Consider the following 17,150-nt stretch of genomic DNA (forward strand, 5'->3'; position numbering starts at 1 on the left):
CCCTACCGAGACAAACGCTGAAATTTCCCAAACTTTTGAAAACCTCAGAAACAAAAACAGGAAGAAGTGAGGCAGTCATGATGGTCGGTCAGACACAATTTTGGCATTCAGATGGGGTCACTTTAAAATTAGAAAACTATTTAGACTGCTTTATAAAGCGAGGCATTTTTTCGTTTTGTGCTAAGTTTTCAAGAAAATCAGGGCATATATTTATTTGTCCACCTCATCAAAGGCGCACTTTTTTAAATGGGATATTTTATATTATACTAAGCGCAACCCTGGAGATACTCAGATACTGCAGACACACAGAAAAACAAGAATTGCAGTGGAGAACCTTTAGCATAGATAGGGTATTATCATACTTAGGGTATTACCATCAAGAAAATACAAAAACAAGGTGGCCAACCCGACGAGTGCAAATTGTCTTTTTAGACATTTTTTACTTCACTGCGCGTCAATTCTGGTCTTGGTTATTTTCAACGTGAAACAAGCTCCCAGTTGAAAGCCCACGTACTGAAGGCGGGGCCGGAGCATGAGGATACTGTTTCCTATTGGCTGAAAGTATGCATGGTGATGACGCAATCTATCAGCGCTTAAGGAGGAACTGATAAACCTCGACAGGAAAACCAAAGAAAGGCGAGTATTTCAAGGCTAACATTTTAGGTATAATAATATACGTCGGTTTATCGTTTTAATTGTGTTATGCGTTGTTGTTCTGTGTGTATATCAGGCGCTGCTAGAAAGTACAGAATACAAACTGTTGCTTGACAAGGGACCAAAAAAAAAAACCACGGGACCAAAATAAGCTAGCTGTTAGCAGAACGCTAACAGCTATCTTGTTGGCGACAAATTAGCTCTCACAATATTAAGAGAACAGAGCAAATGGAAGCAACATTGAAACGACGGTAGTCAGATTCTACCTTTCTTTGTGTTAAAAATGTGTCTCCTTGGTAAACGGTAACCCATAGTTGAGTTGGCAATATGTCGCCGATTCGTTGTCACCATTTTTTTTTTTTTTTTTAACTGTCTAGGAAGTGAAGTGTTAAAAAAAAAAATACAATTGAGATTCTTGTCAATATCAATAACCCGTCATTAAGGACCAACGCAATTTAAGAAGAAATTTGATTAAATGATAATTCGATCCAAATGGTGTCCCGCTTACTTATACATAATGCAGCAACACAGTGCCTCTGCCTCCTCCACTCACAAACATAGCTGAACCATAACTTAGTTCTTTTAAAATATAATAACATGATAGCTAAAAAAGAAAGAAAAAACATCTTACAGCCTTACTTTATTTGCTCTTTATCGGCTGTCACAATGAACTTACCCTTGTGGCAACAGATGCTCTGCTTTGTTCTATCATACAGTAATCTCTGCATAGCACATCAACTAGTCACAAATTCACAATTTTTTTTTGTGTGTGTCTAATCTTTAATCGATTTATTCTTAAAGGCAATGTAAACTGAGTTTGAAATTATCTGAAACGGTTGGGAAATAATAGTTTGTGTATTTAACATTTACCGTCAGTTTCATGGTTTTTCAGTATTTGTGGCAGGACTCGATCCCTATTTGTGGAGTTTAATTCATTTCACGTTCAAGAGGTGATATTTTTTGTGCGCCTGTTTCAGGAAGGGTGTGTCTTGGTTGTAAGTAAAGTAGATGCAGAGGGCAATTTTGGTTTGTTCAGGTTGATCGATAACTTGGACAAAAACAGAAGCTACAAAAAAGCCCAAAAAATGTCTGACTCATTACAGTCATTTATCCCAATTTTCATTTGCTTGCTTTCTTCAGATGGCTGCGATCCGAAAGAAACTAGTAATAGTTGGAGACGGAGCATGTGGCAAGACTTGTCTGCTCATCGTGTTCAGCAAGGATCAGTTTCCTGAAGTGTATGTGCCAACGGTGTTTGAGAACTATGTGGCTGACATTGAAGTGGACGGGAGACAGGTAATGTGTACTGGTTTTCCTTACAGAAATCCAATATTCTTTGAACAGTGTTTACTTGCAGCAGCTTTTGGTCATTGCCATGTTTGCAAGAGAAACATGTCTCCTGCCGCTGTTATCAGTGAACATATGTAAAAAAAAAAAAGATTGTCTGCATAATTTCATAATCTTGTGTTTACATAGAGGTCAGAAAAGTGTATCTGAAATCATAACATGGTGTCCATCTTTAAGAGTAGACCATTAAATGACAAATAGCAAAGTGAATCATCTTACCATGACATTTGTAATGACACATTTTTGAAATATTTGCAGGTAGAGCTGGCTCTTTGGGACACGGCAGGTCAGGAGGACTATGATCGCTTGCGACCACTCTCTTATCCCGACACAGACGTGATCCTCATGTGTTTCTCCGTTGATAGTCCCGATAGTTTAGGTGCCATTTCCGCTTGCTATTCTTTCATGTTGATCTACTCTGGGGGTCTAACACGAAGTTTTCATTTGTGTACAATGTAGAGAACATTCCCGAGAAGTGGACACCTGAGGTCAAGCACTTTTGTCCCAATGTCCCCATAATTCTGGTGGGGAATAAGAAAGACCTCCGCAACGATGAGCTCACACGTCGAGAGTTGGCAAAGATGAAACAGGTGAGGGACATTGATGCTGTATGACGTGATTCTTTTGCAGCAGTTATTTGAACATATTTCGCTTTTCTGTCCATTAAACTGATCTTAATGAGCCCATGTGACAGAATAGCAATAATACTGACAAGCTAGCAGCACCTCAAAGTTTGACCACAATCCTGTCTAGGACACTGTTGACTTTCATACCAAAACATCCCATTGTAAAGAGTTATATTTGGAATAATTGGTTCCAGCATCCAAAAAGCCGCAACCATGCATTAAACCTTTATCAACAATATTAGGTAATGTTTTAAGAAATTAGAAATATGTGTGTTTTTTTTAAATTTATAAATACTGTCATTTGGCATCTGGTTACCAGGAACCTGTGAAGTCAGAGGAAGGGAGGGAAATGGCAAACAAAATCTGCGCCTTTGGCTACCTGGAGTGCTCAGCGAAGACCAAGGACGGCGTGAGGGAAGTGTTTGAAATGGCCACCAGGGCAGCACTGCAGGCTAAGAGACGTGGCAAAAAGGGCCTATGTCTTGTGCTATAAAGTAGCAAGCAGGCCACATACGAAGCAAAGTAGAAGGGGAACCAAACCAGGCCGAGCAAAGCCCAAAAGGGGTCAATTTAGTTGAGTCGAAAATATCAAATGGGCCAAAGGGGTGGTGGTCAATTAATGTGAAAAAAAACATTCAAGTTTAATGTTAGAGCGAAGATATTTGTTCAACCAGAATGTATTGTTTTGCATTCCTTCCCCAGAAATTCCCTATGTTAATTCATGCCGACTAACGTTACTCGAAACCAAATTTTTGTATTGAATTCTAAAAACTATTTTGTACTACTATTTACCCTAAAATAAACGCTTCAATTTAGTCCGTTGGATCCGACTATTAATAAGGGGGAAGAGTGTCTGTCATTCACACGATGACCCCTGAAGTGGTGGTGTTGCTAGCGTTTGTGAGCGACAGTCACAATTTAAGCACAACGTTAAAGAAGTTTCCATGCTTTTTTTTTTATCTTAAATTTCTTTTATTTTTTATTTCTGCACATTCACTCATTGGCCCGGCTTCTTTATCCTGTGACAAAGACGGCTTACAAACACGATTATTGCTACCAACTTGTATTAACTTTACTACTAAATAGCTTACAGCTAGCTTGGGCTTTGCAACTGCAAGAGGAACTTGTCAAAAAGAATTCTAGCCTGATGCTTGAAAGTACCAATGTTTCTTTGTATGAAATCACCTGCAGCATTCGTAGATATCATTGTACTTGTTCAAGTGCCTTGACAGGTTTGGGTCATCTTTTGTCATCAATTGATTGTGACCACATTGTTTTTTTGAAACCTTGGCATTTTTAATATAGGGATGTGTAGACTTTTTCTTTTTTAAATATAGCTACTGTGGTAGTTAAATATTTGAACAGTTTAATGAAAAATGTTTTATCCAGCACATTTGTGTACACCTTTTTTTAAAGTGCTTAAATATAAAATAACATTCCATGCATTTGCTTTTTTTGCATGTCTATGCCTTCAAGCTACAAATTACACATATTTGTCAACATTTGCATGGAGTTAAGCTGCACACGTTTTACTTTTTGATTGCCTTTTTGTTTTCCTCCTTAATGCCAACGCATTTTCAAGATATTCACTGTTGTGATGAAAACTAGAAAATAGTTATTTTGAAGAAGAAAAGAAAGCTGAACTCAAAAGTAAGATATTCTGGAGGCACGGTATAAAGAGGGTGAAATTCGCTTGTCAAGAAAATCATTCCAGCATTAACCTATATCCACTGTACTTGTCACACGACTGTGTTGAGAATTGCTTTAGTTGCAATATTAGGTGCAGTATTTGACCTTGAAATGTAATTAGTTTTTAAAGGTAAATGATGTGGAGTAACAAATGACTATGCAGTACAATTTTCAACGCAAATTAAAAAAAATATTGCTTGACTGCATATATTTCTACTGTAGGATGTTTACTTGTGGTTCTTCAATTTTTAAATTGGTTGAAGCTGGTTGTGATGTTTATTGAAATGGGTGCCCTGAAACCACTGGAGAGGGAACAGTGACGGTAAATTGTATTTTTACCTTTGGACAAGGGAGATAATTATGGCCTTAAATTCCTGTTTTTATTTCCTTTATTCGAGACCTCAACCAGCTTTTACATGAGAAAATACACAAGAGCCAGTGTTCCCATGGTGTCTCTATGTAATCAGTTTTCTCACATATGTGGTATATTAATTTAATCGAGATGTGATATTTCACTTGCTTACATTGTATTCAGTCATTAAAACTCAGTATAATAAAAGTTAAAAAAATATTGTCAAATGTAATTGATTAGATTTTTTATATACATATATATATATACACATATATACATGTGTATATATATACATATGTACACATACATGTGTGTGTATATATATATATATATATATATATAAATATAAATATAAATATAAAATCCCTGTTGTGAACTTTGTAATAACGCATTATTGATGTCATAAAATTGTTTCCTGTCAATCACATAATATTTTATGTTGGTATGTGGCAACAGATCTTAGGTCGTCTGCCATCAAAGATATCCATGCCTTCGAGTGTTTGATTTTTTATTATTATTCAACATTCACCAAACATAATACTTTTTACACTTACATTTATAAAATTAAACTAAGAGGAAACTGTCATGTTGTGTTGTCTATTATTCCATCGAGTTTACAAAGGTTTTGAGGGCTCTTTTAATGAGGAAATATTTTACTGCTCTGATAAAACTGCTTCTATCGTGATATATTTCTTCCAAGAAGTTAGGATGACTGTCTCGTTGATTACTACTGATTTCTTTCTATAATGCTTGATGGAGTCCGGACACAAACTCCTGGTAAAAGGGTTCTGAGAAAACAAGAACCACATGGAGACTTAGTTGAACAGGTCAACAGATCGGATCTGTGCATAACCCATTCCAGAACGTGACTAACCTCTGTCAGGCTCAATAAAAGAATGTCTAATGAGAAAGTCCAAGACCACCATGGCACAGTTGGGTTTGAAATCTTCCGTGGCCAGTAGTTCTTTCACCTGATGAAAAACATGCATTTATAAGAAATGATGACATCATCATTAGAGCCTGGAGTATTTAGAGGTGCCCTTTGGTCTCACCTTCTCTATGGGCAGGAGGTAGAATGCCTGTACTTCTCCATCGCCTACTTTGGGCTTGAAGGCAAGAGGAAGTTCCAAATCAAAGACAAACTGACTTTCTGAAAACACTCCCTCTCTGTCTTGGTAGGTGTAGCTAGAGAACAATTCCTCAAGTGATCAGTGGTACTCAATTTGTCTTGAATGCCAAGTACAGGAAGTCATTTTAGGCTAAAAATAATGTTTCATGATAATATCATTACACTGTTGAAAATGATCAAGTACATGCTGTTTCTGTTTCATTTCCCCAAACAGCCAATGCAATTCCAGAATGATTGAATGAATTATTTGTTTTAAACATCAATGAGGAGGATTTTTTTTATTTACAATGACATGTTGGTTTTGCAAAATTACTCAAAAGACAGTGTTCCAAATTTTGCACAACTCTTAAAAAACAACTTACCTTTTCACAGTAGTATTTGATATATAGTCTTAACATTAATTTTGGTTTGTGAAATGTGCCAAAAAAGGTCAACGTACCTCACTGTGGATACCGGGTGGGCCTTTTCTGCAAGCGCCTCTGGAATGCATGCCTCTTCTTGACATTCTTTCACTAGTGTTTGCTTGATGCTCATGCCAGCAGCCAAACCGCCTGCTGCCTTCAAAGACACAAGGCCGATCCACTGAATGTCTTTTATGAGGTGTTGATACAACACAGACAGAAGGCTGTGATTATTAATACAAGGCATTTCAATTAATTAATCGGGGATACTTTGGTTTAACGTTCCACAGTAATACAATTTCCATTATATTGAACATCAAATACTACACACGTACATGTTGATAAACATCGACTTGAAAGAATCTAAAATATGTAACCAAAATGCACAGTGTCTTTCAAGGAAATAGTTGTCGGGCCATTAGCTAATTATAGTCTAAGTATGTGACCAGAAACATTTCTATTTCATCTTCATGTCTTTGGCTGAATTTGTTTATGCACAGAATTGCAACCAAGTGCGTTCATTTGAGCTACTTGTTGTGATCATGTTTGTTCTCACCATGTTGTCAAGTAGTCCAGGATAGGTCTGCTTGGTGAGAGAGCGTCGCGCTAACCACATATAGACGTCGCCACTCTCACTAACTGTGTAACCATTGATATGGACACCATAACGCTTGACCCCAAAAAGACCTGTTGAACAAGTTGGTTGAGAATCAGATGGGACACTCGCGATGCAACTGGATGACTTACTGGTAGCTGCTCTTTCCATCCACATCACTGGAGGGTCTGAGAATTTGTCCATTACATTGTATCTCTGAAAGAAGAGAATATGTTTCCAATTCATACCTTTTGTATTGCATCTTTCCAGCAAATAAAACCCACATTGTAATTGTATGTCAATGTTTATGATAGCAATCATGGTCCACCACTGCTGTAACACGTCTCACCTCATCTCTCCAACCTTTGAGGCAGCGAAATGAAGAATCACGTCTCAGGTTCGACAGAACAACGCCCATTGCCTCGGACCTTTTGTCGTAAGAGTCCAGATTGTTGCACAGTGACAGAGCACCCCCAAGTGGCTTTTGGAACACATCTCCGTAGCACGCCAACTGCGAGGCTACGTGCGGCATAATCCAACCAACTTTGATTCCATCTATCTCGAATCGAAGACAATTCGCACGACAAGAGCCTGCAAATGACATTTTTGTGAGTGGCCCGCGTTCCGTTGTTGTGTTAACGCAACGTGACTTTACCTGGTAAATAAAAGTTATTCATTCGGTGGAGGAGCTGGAGTACCTTTTCTGTCCAGACACAGTTCGCCATGATAAACTGCAAGCAGGTTCGGACAGAGCCACTTTATGTGCTTCACGTTGCTCTAGCCAGTCGGGCTAAGGCAACAACTTGAAACCAGAGATATCAAATTATTTGTCGACATTGTCTGCTGAGCAAGGCTTCTTCTCGGTACAACAGCAGTTGCAAACAGCATTGCGTGAAATTGCGCCATCTATTGGTCTGGAATTTTTGGTGCGTACTTTAAGATTTTTAGTCAATGTCGGCTTCCGTAAAGCGTAGGTTTTCGATGGGTAAATTGCAATTGACTAACTCGGCGGTAGATGGCGAAAGTCACCGATGTTGTGTTTTAAATCACCGTTAATACCGAGAAGAAGAAGGCCCAGCTGCGTACTAGTAATATACAGTTATAGGAAGTCTCAGGAGGATGGAAACTTGTATTTCAAGAACTGTACACCCAAAGTATTTTGTGCCTTTTATCAAATTAGATGGAAACCAGCTCAATGCCCAATTGCCCCTCCATAACTAATTAAACGGTCAAGTTTATAGGGACCTGGAGCTACTATTGTGCTAGCGTTAACTCAGCTAGGTATCTGCTAAGTGGCTAACATCAGCAAGGTAAGACTTCGTCCAAAAATAATATCATTGTAATAAAAGAAGTGATTTTAGCTGGGCTACGCCTCTTTACCATTCTGTTTTCGTTGACGAAACACTTCATAAGTATGTACGGACTTGATAGGTTTATTTGAACTGTAAATTACTGTAATAACAAATGTATATATCTCTCTGTCTGTCTCTATTCGCCTATGGATTTATCTGTCTATCTTTGTATGTCTATTTCTTCATCTGTGTGTTGTGCAGCATGGCCTTGGCTGAGGTCAACTTGCAAGAAATGAATGAGGTCGTGATAGTGACAATGTCTGATGAAACTGTTGAGGGCCTCTCTGTGGTGGAGGAGGATAAAACAGTGATGGTAGCCACCCAGCTCATCGATCAGCCAGGGTTTGTACTTTGTAACAGCACAATGAAAAGCCATTACCAGCAATGCTGGATCCTTTTGCACCTTTTTGCTTGTTGTTTCATTTTGTGTGTCTTTTCAGAACTCAGGTCCTCACAGTCACTCAAGTGGAAACTGATGATACGAGTAAATCAGATCCCTTGTCCAATGAAGAAGCAGTCATTGGTAAAGTATCTTACATTATCTGTTTATTAATATGTACATTTAGCCATTTAGAGCAGTGGTCCCCAACTCCAGGGCCTTGGACTGGTACCAGTCCGTCGATCATTTGGTACCGGGCTGCACAAGAAAGAATAAATAACTGGCATTATTTCTGTTTTGTTTATCTGAGCCTGAATGATCTTTTATTTTAAAATATGACCGCTGCTCTAGAGCAGCTACATCATTTCATATTAGACAATGTGATCTATTTTCATAGAAAGCCATAATTAAGTTCAACCCCCAAATGTATTGATAACATCTGCCAAGATCTTACTGTTGACAAACTGGAATCAACATGACAATCAGTTCTTTATTGGTTCTCAATGAATTTGATAAATGATGAAGAATTCGGCCAAGTTACCCTGCATTTTATTGAGTTATGTCTTTGTGGTTTTCACCCCGTCTCTATATTTTGCAGTGAAGCTAACAGAGGAAGTGGATGCGGAGTCTGATGTATTCTACCCCATAACGTGTGGAGATGCCACAGGCACGTTGGTGTGGAAGAAGTTTGTCTGCCCTGGGATCAATGTGAAGTGTGTCCAGGTACCTGTTTACCTAATGACTCTTAAATGCTTTCTTCCATTTGCATGAGTCTTGAAGCAAAGTTGTTGCAATAATCGAAGAGGAAGTAATGTTACAAGAACATTTTTGAAGTGAATAAATTCTGGGCTTAATCTAAAAAAATAATATTGTGTTTTGTATTCTTCAGTTTAATGATCAGCTCATCAGCCCAAAAGAGTTTGTCTGCCTTGCGGGCAAGTCGACACTGAAGGACTGGAAAAGAGCTATCAGACTCAATGGCACCATGCTCAGGTCTAATATATTTAAAATATTGACTATATGTATGCACATGAAGAGAGAAAGGAGTAGTTTAATTAATTTTTAGTGTTTGTCAGTTAGTGTTAGTTGTTAGTACACTTTTCAAGTATTTTTTGGAAGAGTTTTTAACGATTTTTTTTTTTTTAAATTGTAGGCTACGTTCTTATATCAATTATGATTTTTTTTCTGCCTTTATGCACAATGTATCTTTTTTTTAATTCAATGTGAGCAGTGCAATTCGTTTTATTATAAAGGTGCAACAATGTATTAATATTTTTGATTTTCGTTTTTTGCTTTGAATTTCAGCTTCTCAACAGTAAATCTTTAGTAGTTTATTGATAGTGTTAGGGAACTCCAAAGACAACATGTAACTGTAACCACAACTTTTTCTTCCCCAGGAAGATCATGGACTCCGGCGAGCTGGAATTCTATCATCACGCGAAAGTCTGCTCCAACACCTGCCGCAGCACCAAAATTGACCTGTTGGGAACCAAATTGGCCGCCAGCTCAGACCAGTCTGCCGACCTGGCTGCTGCCACCTCATCCACTGCTAACTGTAAGTAGATGAGCCTCCAGCTCGTGGGTGTGTGATGTGCTACATTGTGGTCTGTCCTTCCTTTAATGCCTTGTCTCTGTAGACCTTCAAAGAACACCGCAAATATTATACTGTATACTGGATATGCCCCCAAGCTTTAACCTGCCAACTATAACTCCCCCATCTATTCTCTCAGTATGGAACAGTGTTTTTGTTCCTGCGTGTTTGTTTGGCCTTCGTGGAGGTTTGTGAGTCATGCCCCAACTGGCCACAAGGCTTAGTTTACCACGGCCCTGCTCGCACACATGCTTATACACTCACGATATATTTTTTAAATTGTGTAAACAGTTTGGCTTTGGTGAAGGCCTGTGCATTGGAGTGGCATAGAGCTGAAGTGCATCATACTTACTGAGAACTCTTTTGTCCCATTCATCTAAAAAGGCATTCAAACTCAGTTTGTTCAAATCAGTTGTGATAATCAGCTGGCCTAATTGCCCTTTTCCACATGTTGTTCTATACTTGTTTGCATGTTCAGTATTGTGTGCAGACGGCTTAGCGAGAAAGTAGAGAGAAAATTACAGAGGGGTTTGTTGAAACATTGTGTCGTTTCCATTATAGTGAATGGAAACTCCCGCCCAGAGGGGTCAGAGGGACCTTCAGAGGGGGTCACAGTCGTTGGAGGTGCTTCTAAGTCTTTGCGCAGATTAAAATTGTGACAACTTTCGATGACATTCTGTTCACATGTATTTGGATGTGCAGAGGATGCCGTGTCATTCTGGCGTGCGCTGAAGGACGCAGGGCTGCTGGAGGAGGTGATTGAGGACTTCCAGAAGGAGCTCCAAGAGGTCCTAAAGGGGCTGCATGAAAGAGTGTGTGAACCATCACTGCAGGTCAAAGGTTAGAATCCCCTTCAGTAAAACGGATGTTTTCTGATTTGCCGTGGTATGAACTGAGCCGTATGATCCAGTGTCAGGACCATCAGCTGACTCATTTAACACAGAGTGGTTTGTTTCGTCAGATGCCGCTTTGCTCGACAGCATCGTGCACAACTTTGGAATGCTGGATCTGGTCAAGAAGGTTCTGAGCAGTCATAAGAGCCAAATGGACCATTACAGAGAACAGTACACCAGCAGCCTCGTTGGTTCGTCTTTATGAAACAAACCTTTATGATCAAAGGCCACATTTAATTTTTCAAAGTGATGGGTCAGGTTGTTCATAGATCATTTTTGAGTTAATATTTTACAATTTATAATGAATCAACCAACAGTTTATTGAATTAGATAAAGTGCATCTCTGTTTAAAAAAAAAAAAAAAGGTAAAAAGGTATTGACCAGTGTAATTTGAAACGTGTGGTTCTTGCGAAAAGAGGCATTACTATTGTTTGTCTCAACATCATGTCTGTGTACAGCTCTGGAGCAACAGTGTGATGAGCACAGAAAACGAGCCAAGGAGCTGAAGAGCAAATCTCAGCACCTCAACAACGTCCTGATGAACCTCAGCCCTGGATCCGTAGCCCCGGCGCCCAAGCGCTCCCGAATGAGCCGCGCCGCCTCCAGCCCAGCGTCTGCCATCCCCGCGCCCGCACAAGTCGCCCTGCCTCTCAGCCAATTAAGTGGCGTGCCGCTCTGTAAGCTGCTGACTGTGGCGGGAGCTCCGGCGGCCTCCAACCTGAGCGGCTACACTCTGCTGACCTCGCCGCTCAACGGCTCGGAGCTGACGGCCGATGCTTCCAACCTGACAGTGCTCTCCGCCGTGGCGGGTCAGGAGGGGGCGTCCTCCGAGAGCGGCGCCATCGTCTCGTCGACCTTTGTCAAAATGGTCAGTCCTCATTTCCAGTTGGTGACACTCCCGGCCACGTTGCAGGGCCTGGCCAGCTCACAAAACACTTGCATCACGCAGCCGGTCGGCACCATTACTGTGCTGGACGCCACGGCAACAACCGCAGACATTTTCCTACAGGGAGTTGAAGCTGATGAAAATGAAGAAGGTCAGCACAATGAGGTGAGAGGGGATGACATGCAGCAGCTGGTGGAGCAGCAATGATGGCAAATTAGCATTTAGTTTGTTCAGGGACACATTGTTTTCCATTTTGTTTGTTTGAAACGAGAACATTTTTGTTTGAGAATCATTTTTGTTTGAGAATGTATCAAAGACCATAGCAGTATTCTCATCCATTTAGAGCAGTTAATATGGTAGCCGGTGAACCCAATCATATTTATAAAAACAATATATATATATATATATATGAAAAAAACTCTGTTGTATTAAAAACTCAGGTTTTTCACTTAGGTCAAAGCAGTAGAAGTATTGCTTTGCCACCATCTTGATGCCCAGGAATTATGTTGAAATGAGCTGAGGAGCTTAATTTGGACAAAAGTAGTGCTTTTATATCATCTACTGGCATCGATAAACACAATTATTTTTCAAAGGGTGTCAGTTCCTCAGATTTTCACTATTTGCGGCAGGGCTAATTTTTGGCGACATTGAGAGTAGGAATGCAAAAAAGTGCCTCAACCAAAGATACATTGTACAAAACAGAAAAAGACATGAACACCCTGTGGATGTCCTGCAGGTGTTTTATCGGTTGTTTTCTTTCTTCGCTGATTTATTTGTATGGCAGTGTGTTGCAACACAGACGACCACCAAAATGTTCCAAATACCTCACTATTTGATTGGTAGTCTGAATTGCTCATTAGAATATGTTGCAAATATCACTTTTCGGTCAACATGAAAGATTTGATTTGAATATTTTAATTTATGTAATAAATGCTTTAGCGAATTATACGTATAAAATATTGCATCACTTCGAAAGACAGTTGGTGTATGGTTTTGCACTAATGCAAACTTTTGAAGCAAACGAGCAATAATTCATGTTGATAACAGCTACAAAAAGCTTCACTGTTGCTTTCCTAAATTGTTTAAAAGCTTACAAAAAGAAAACAACCTTTAGAATCTGATCAGGTAGAGATGAAATTTGCACTACAAATTGTTTGAATATTATTAGATTAAAAGAAACATTTGTAATACTCGTTTAAGTATAAACATAGGTATTTATTTTGCATTTGAAAAGCTGAGCCTTACCAAAAACAACACCATGGCAAATAAATTGACGGTCAAACAAACCGACTTCTGCCAGTAAAAATTAGATTTATAATTTTGACAAAGGTAATTATGACGCCTGAAAAAGTATCTTTTGTACTTTTCATGGCCACGAGATGGCGGTACAGACATGCTAACGTAATGCACGGGGGGCGGGGGCGTACAGTGAAAATGTGTTATTATATATTTTGTGACTGACAAGACGCCATGTCAAAATTACGAAAAAAAAAAATGTTATATTCTCAGATTAGTTCTGTTCTAGTTTTAAATCTCGGAACGAATTAAATAAAATAAAAAACGCGGTCAACTTTACCATCACTTTCGACAAAATAAGGGAAAATATTTACGTTTATTCCAAATTGTCGGTGGATAATAAATTGCATTTGATTTACCTTTGTGGACAAAAGTTCCAGTCTTAGTTTGATTCATTGTTTTATTAAACAATCAAAGACTTGGAATTCAGAACCGCACAGACAAGAAGGCAGCAAGTACAGCAGGCAAGATTTGGGCTTAAATAGAAGATGAAGTAAAGCTGCAGTGAGCGTTCATTGCGCTTTACGCAGTTCATCTCATTTCTCCACTCAGGTCGTCGTAGTAGGACGAGAAAGGATCCTCGGCGGAGCGCACCGAGATTTTGAAGTGGCGACGCAGGAAGCCCCCGTAGCGCTTGTCCCACTTGATGTTGTTCAGTTTGGGTCTGATGCGCCTCATGAAGCCCCCGTAGCGCTTCTGAAGCTCCTCGGGTTCCTCGGATTCGTTTCTCTTGGACTTCGGGCCAAACTTGCGTAAAAAGCCGCCGTAACGTTTCACGTGATCATAGGCGCGGAGCGCGTTTCCCTCCGGGTTGTTCTCCGCTTCTTCTGCCGGCACATCATTTCCTCTCTCCCCGGTCTTCTTCAATAAGTCCGCCACTATCTCCGCAACGTGCTTGTCCCGCCAAGGGGAGGACAGTAGCTCCTTGATGGTCTGGTCCAGCTTCTTCAGGAACTGCGCGTCGGCTTGTTTGCTGGCCCCATCTTCTTCATCCTCTTGCTCCTTCTCATCTTCGTGTCTCACCTCCTCCAGACCCGCAACGCGTTCACACAGCGACGGCTCATCCCCACACAACAACCCGCACCACTGCAACACACCCATGGATAATTGTGACATTCCATTAATAAATAAAATACAGATCTGGGGGAAAAAATTAAAGACCAAAAGCACTAAAGCTTTGTTATTTTCTAACGTGTTTTTATTTTTCTCAAATACGTGGTCTAAATATTTGGAATACGGGTGTTGTCAGTGTTTTTTTTTTTAAATAACAAAAAAGAAAAATTCTGAAATGTAATATCTAATCTGCTTATCATTTTGCAGTTGTTTCTTATTTCCCCCCCCCCCAGAGATGCAAAAGCAAACTTTATGCATAATTTCAAAATGCACAGCATATCACTGAACATAATTTCCATCAGGCTACATTAGTTGAAATTGCAACAAAACCATAATAAAAATTGAAATTGTATCAATCATTTTTCATTTTTTGTCCTAGTGTGGAAGAGTACATTTTACAGCAGTAAAAGAGCAAGAAATAGATATTTAAAAAAAAAACATCCTTAAAAAATGCAAGCGCAACCTATCGTACTCACCTTCCTTACAAAATAATGTAATTTGACATTTATTACTTTTTAAAGAGAAACTATTCATCCCTTGAGGAAGATTAAAACAGCTACTGTAAGACAAGCTTCAACACAAAGACCCCAAAATAGCTAATTTCAAAAGCACTTGGAGTAGAGTTGCCCATCTTCTTACCAAGCTACTGTAGGCGCCGTTGGGCTTGAAGATATTCTGCAAGCATTTGTGACACTGCGAAGAACAATGTGCGTGCATGGAGTGGGGCAAGCTCAGCATCAGCACCAGCACATACCACTCCATCCTTCAGCAAATCCCTGACAACACACATAAGAATCACAAGATAAATATGATGATGTTGAAAAAGTATGTATAACTCCTCCAAGAGAAAGTCCACAATACAAATGTGCACACAGTGTTGTAAAGATAAAAGCAAAAGAGTACCGAAAGTTTGTGATGACGTGTTGATCAAATCCACCATCAAATGTCTGCTTGCTTTGGTGCCTCTAACTCCAGTGCTTGATTTCTCCTTGTTGCCTCTCTTTTTATTACAGTGATCAAGGCAGTGTCACTGCATGCGCATCAACGCAGTTCCCCAGTGCACCAATGAGAAAGAACCAGAGTGCGTAAATATGCCTGGGGAGATTCTGACAACACCTACGCACAGAAAAGAAGGCACGAGGGATAAGGGTAAGGGATTTGGCAATTCACGCATTTGCCCCAACATTTATCATATTCTATATGGCTCGTGAAATGAGCGGAGAGTAATGCTTCACTTCTTAGTATAATTTGCAAAAATAGGCTACAGTCCATGAGAAGGGAGAAGACACTGAATCTGCATATTTTGAACTTTCACAACTTCCTGTTTATGCTCAGTCATGCCAGGAATGTTACTCTATTATATACTCCCCCCCCCCCGTAATGATTAATGTTACTTTTCTGAGTGAACTAATCTGACTACAGTTACTTTACAAGTTCACAATTTGTAGTGTCAAATAAGATTTCCTTAAAATAATTTATTTTAAGTGACGTCTAGAAAAACTTGTGTTGAGTAGCCACTTATGTTAGGTGAATTGCATAAAAAACTATTAAAAAAAAATAAAGAAAATTATTTATATTAGGCAAAAAAGGTTTCCATTTGTTTATGACAAACTTCATTCTTAAATGTCACTTTAAAAAAAGGTCGACTTCCAATTGAGTATTTGCAAAGCCTGGTTGTCAATTTTATGTTAAGCGGGGTTGTCGGCGAGTAACTTTATACAATCAAATACTGCAATCAGTAAAGTAGCAAAGTAACTTTTTCAAGGTACGTAAGTGTGGCAAGACTCTTTATGGTAAAGGATTTCCTTGGTTTGTGACTTTTCTAAAAACGTGGGTGCTATCGTTACCGTGGGGAGGAAAATCCATCGTTAACTTGGGTCATAATTTCCACTCCGTATTATTTTGATCAGATTAGAATTCAAAACATAGAGTAGTGCATCAGCTTCAATGCCTTGCTGATACCCCATAGCATCTTTTCACTGAGCAGCAATGGTCAGATTGAATTAAAGATAACATGTGATGTCGCACTGTGCACAATACATATACACACTGGCTGTTATCAAGTGTGAACTGTTAGGACATGTGACATGAGGACAACCGCTCTGTTGTCAGTGGAGGCAAATTGGATGAAAACATGCAACATGCAAGTTGTTTTCAATAACGGAAAATCCCTCCCTGGCGTATTTTCTGGAGTGAGAATAATATAGGAATCAATACATTGTGCCTCTGAAAGGATGCTGAGTATGCTTCCTGTGGTCTTATTATAATGAATAATATAAAGGCAGACCAATGCATTCTTTCTCTCCGCTTAGTCCATTCAGTCATTTTTTTTTAATATGCCATTTATATAATAGATCGCAAACAGAACCTATCGACATCAGTGCCGTGACTGAGCTACGTGGTGGCCAAAGTGGGCAGGAGTAAAATCTAAATACAATTTCCTTTTTGTTAAAATCTGAATGATTGATAAGATTCTTACAGTCATTGTTAATTAATTCCATAAATTTCACACCATGCAAATTATATGGTTGAGAAATTATTGTTATAGTGATACTTACGAGATTGAATAAATCCTCCTTGACAGTAGTTGGACACATTGGCGAACCAACATCTGATTCAGAAGGAAGTCTTTCTTCACGGATTTTCTAGCATACGGTGTTAAATGAAATTTTAGATATTAAAAGTACTACTAGTGGTCTCAATACTCATTATCAGTGAGTCCTCAGAGAGTGAATAATCAAACTGGTGTCAGTCTGGAAAAAAAAAAAAAATGGTGTCAAACATGCCCAGCCTTTAAGATTCAATCCACTTTTTGAATAAAAAAAGATGAGTGACACCAATACTATA

General features: G+C 39.2%; 3 protein-coding genes across 6 annotated transcripts; 2 read left to right on the plus strand and 1 right to left on the minus strand.

Moving 5' to 3' along the window:
• Positions 1–491: 491 nt before the first annotated feature.
• LOC119116068 (rho-related GTP-binding protein RhoA-C-like) lies at positions 492–4,885 on the plus strand. 2 transcript variants are annotated; one of them, XM_037241198.1, is made up of 5 exons: positions 492–636; positions 1,795–1,950; positions 2,260–2,380; positions 2,461–2,591; positions 2,947–4,885. In XM_037241198.1, the coding sequence occupies exons 2-5, from the start codon at positions 1,795–1,797 to the stop codon at positions 3,118–3,120; spliced, it is 582 nt and encodes a 193-aa protein (XP_037097093.1). In that variant the 5' UTR covers positions 492–636; the 3' UTR covers positions 3,121–4,885. The 2 variants fall into 2 exon arrangements, with proteins under 2 accessions (XP_037097093.1, XP_037097102.1); XM_037241207.1 differs by having other exon boundaries at positions 587–663.
• Positions 4,886–5,159: 274 nt separating this feature from the next.
• Positions 5,160–7,661, minus strand: tpk2 (thiamin pyrophosphokinase 2). Of its 2 annotated transcripts, none has more exons than XM_037241170.1 (8): positions 7,492–7,661; positions 7,143–7,384; positions 6,946–7,009; positions 6,755–6,885; positions 6,237–6,355; positions 5,721–5,853; positions 5,543–5,639; positions 5,160–5,456 (listed from the first exon to the last, which is right to left on the minus strand). In XM_037241170.1, the coding sequence occupies exons 2-8, from the start codon at positions 7,323–7,325 to the stop codon at positions 5,410–5,412; spliced, it is 774 nt and encodes a 257-aa protein (XP_037097065.1). In that variant the 5' UTR covers positions 7,326–7,384; positions 7,492–7,661; the 3' UTR covers positions 5,160–5,409. The 2 variants fall into 2 exon arrangements, with proteins under 2 accessions (XP_037097065.1, XP_037097056.1); XM_037241161.1 differs by having other exon boundaries at positions 7,449–7,661.
• A 174-nt stretch (positions 7,662–7,835) lies between these two features.
• Positions 7,836–15,728, plus strand: gmeb2 (glucocorticoid modulatory element binding protein 2). Of its 2 annotated transcripts, none has more exons than XM_037241147.1 (11): positions 7,836–8,103; positions 8,347–8,487; positions 8,586–8,668; positions 9,123–9,247; positions 9,414–9,517; positions 9,922–10,079; positions 10,677–10,739; positions 10,818–10,955; positions 11,077–11,199; positions 11,467–12,059; positions 15,317–15,728. In XM_037241147.1, exons 2-11 carry the CDS (start codon positions 8,348–8,350, stop codon positions 15,317–15,319), a joined length of 1,530 nt encoding a protein of 509 aa, XP_037097042.1. In that variant the 5' UTR covers positions 7,836–8,103; position 8,347; the 3' UTR covers positions 15,320–15,728. The 2 variants fall into 2 exon arrangements, with proteins under 2 accessions (XP_037097042.1, XP_037097033.1); XM_037241138.1 differs by lacking the exon at positions 15,317–15,728 and adding an exon at positions 13,743–14,295.
• Positions 15,729–17,150: the final 1,422 nt, after the last annotated feature.

Source organism: Syngnathus acus, chromosome 2 (assembly GCF_901709675.1).
Source record: "Syngnathus acus chromosome 2, fSynAcu1.2, whole genome shotgun sequence".
Taxonomy (NCBI): Eukaryota; Metazoa; Chordata; class Actinopteri; order Syngnathiformes; family Syngnathidae; genus Syngnathus; species Syngnathus acus.

What these genes read in the sequence shown, in the direction of transcription:
- tpk2 (XM_037241161.1), bottom strand. Translation starts at nt 7,518, where the DNA reads ATGGCGAACTGTGTCTGGACAGAAAAGGTACTCCAGCTCCTCCACCGA. An exon ending in GAATAACTTTTATTTACCAG is followed by an intron (nt 7,385 to 7,448) that starts GTAAAGTCACGT and finishes TGTCATTTGCAG; the next exon opens with GCTCTTGTCGTGCGAATTGT. An exon ending in TTTTATTGAGCCTGACAGAG is followed by an intron (nt 5,457 to 5,542) that starts GTTAGTCACGTT and finishes TTGTTTTCTCAG; the next exon opens with AACCCTTTTACCAGGAGTTT.
- LOC119116068 (XM_037241198.1), top strand. Translation starts at nt 1,795, where the DNA reads ATGGCTGCGATCCGAAAGAAACTAGTAATAGTTGGAGACGGAGCATGT. An exon ending in TGATAGTCCCGATAGTTTAG is followed by an intron (nt 2,381 to 2,460) that starts GTGCCATTTCCG and finishes TGTACAATGTAG; the next exon opens with AGAACATTCCCGAGAAGTGG. An exon ending in AGTTGGCAAAGATGAAACAG is followed by an intron (nt 2,592 to 2,946) that starts GTGAGGGACATT and finishes TCTGGTTACCAG; the next exon opens with GAACCTGTGAAGTCAGAGGA.
- gmeb2 (XM_037241138.1), top strand. Translation starts at nt 8,348, where the DNA reads ATGGCCTTGGCTGAGGTCAACTTGCAAGAAATGAATGAGGTCGTGATA. An exon ending in CTCAATGGCACCATGCTCAG is followed by an intron (nt 9,518 to 9,921) that starts GTCTAATATATT and finishes TTTCTTCCCCAG; the next exon opens with GAAGATCATGGACTCCGGCG. An exon ending in GTACACCAGCAGCCTCGTTG is followed by an intron (nt 11,200 to 11,466) that starts GTTCGTCTTTAT and finishes GTCTGTGTACAG; the next exon opens with CTCTGGAGCAACAGTGTGAT.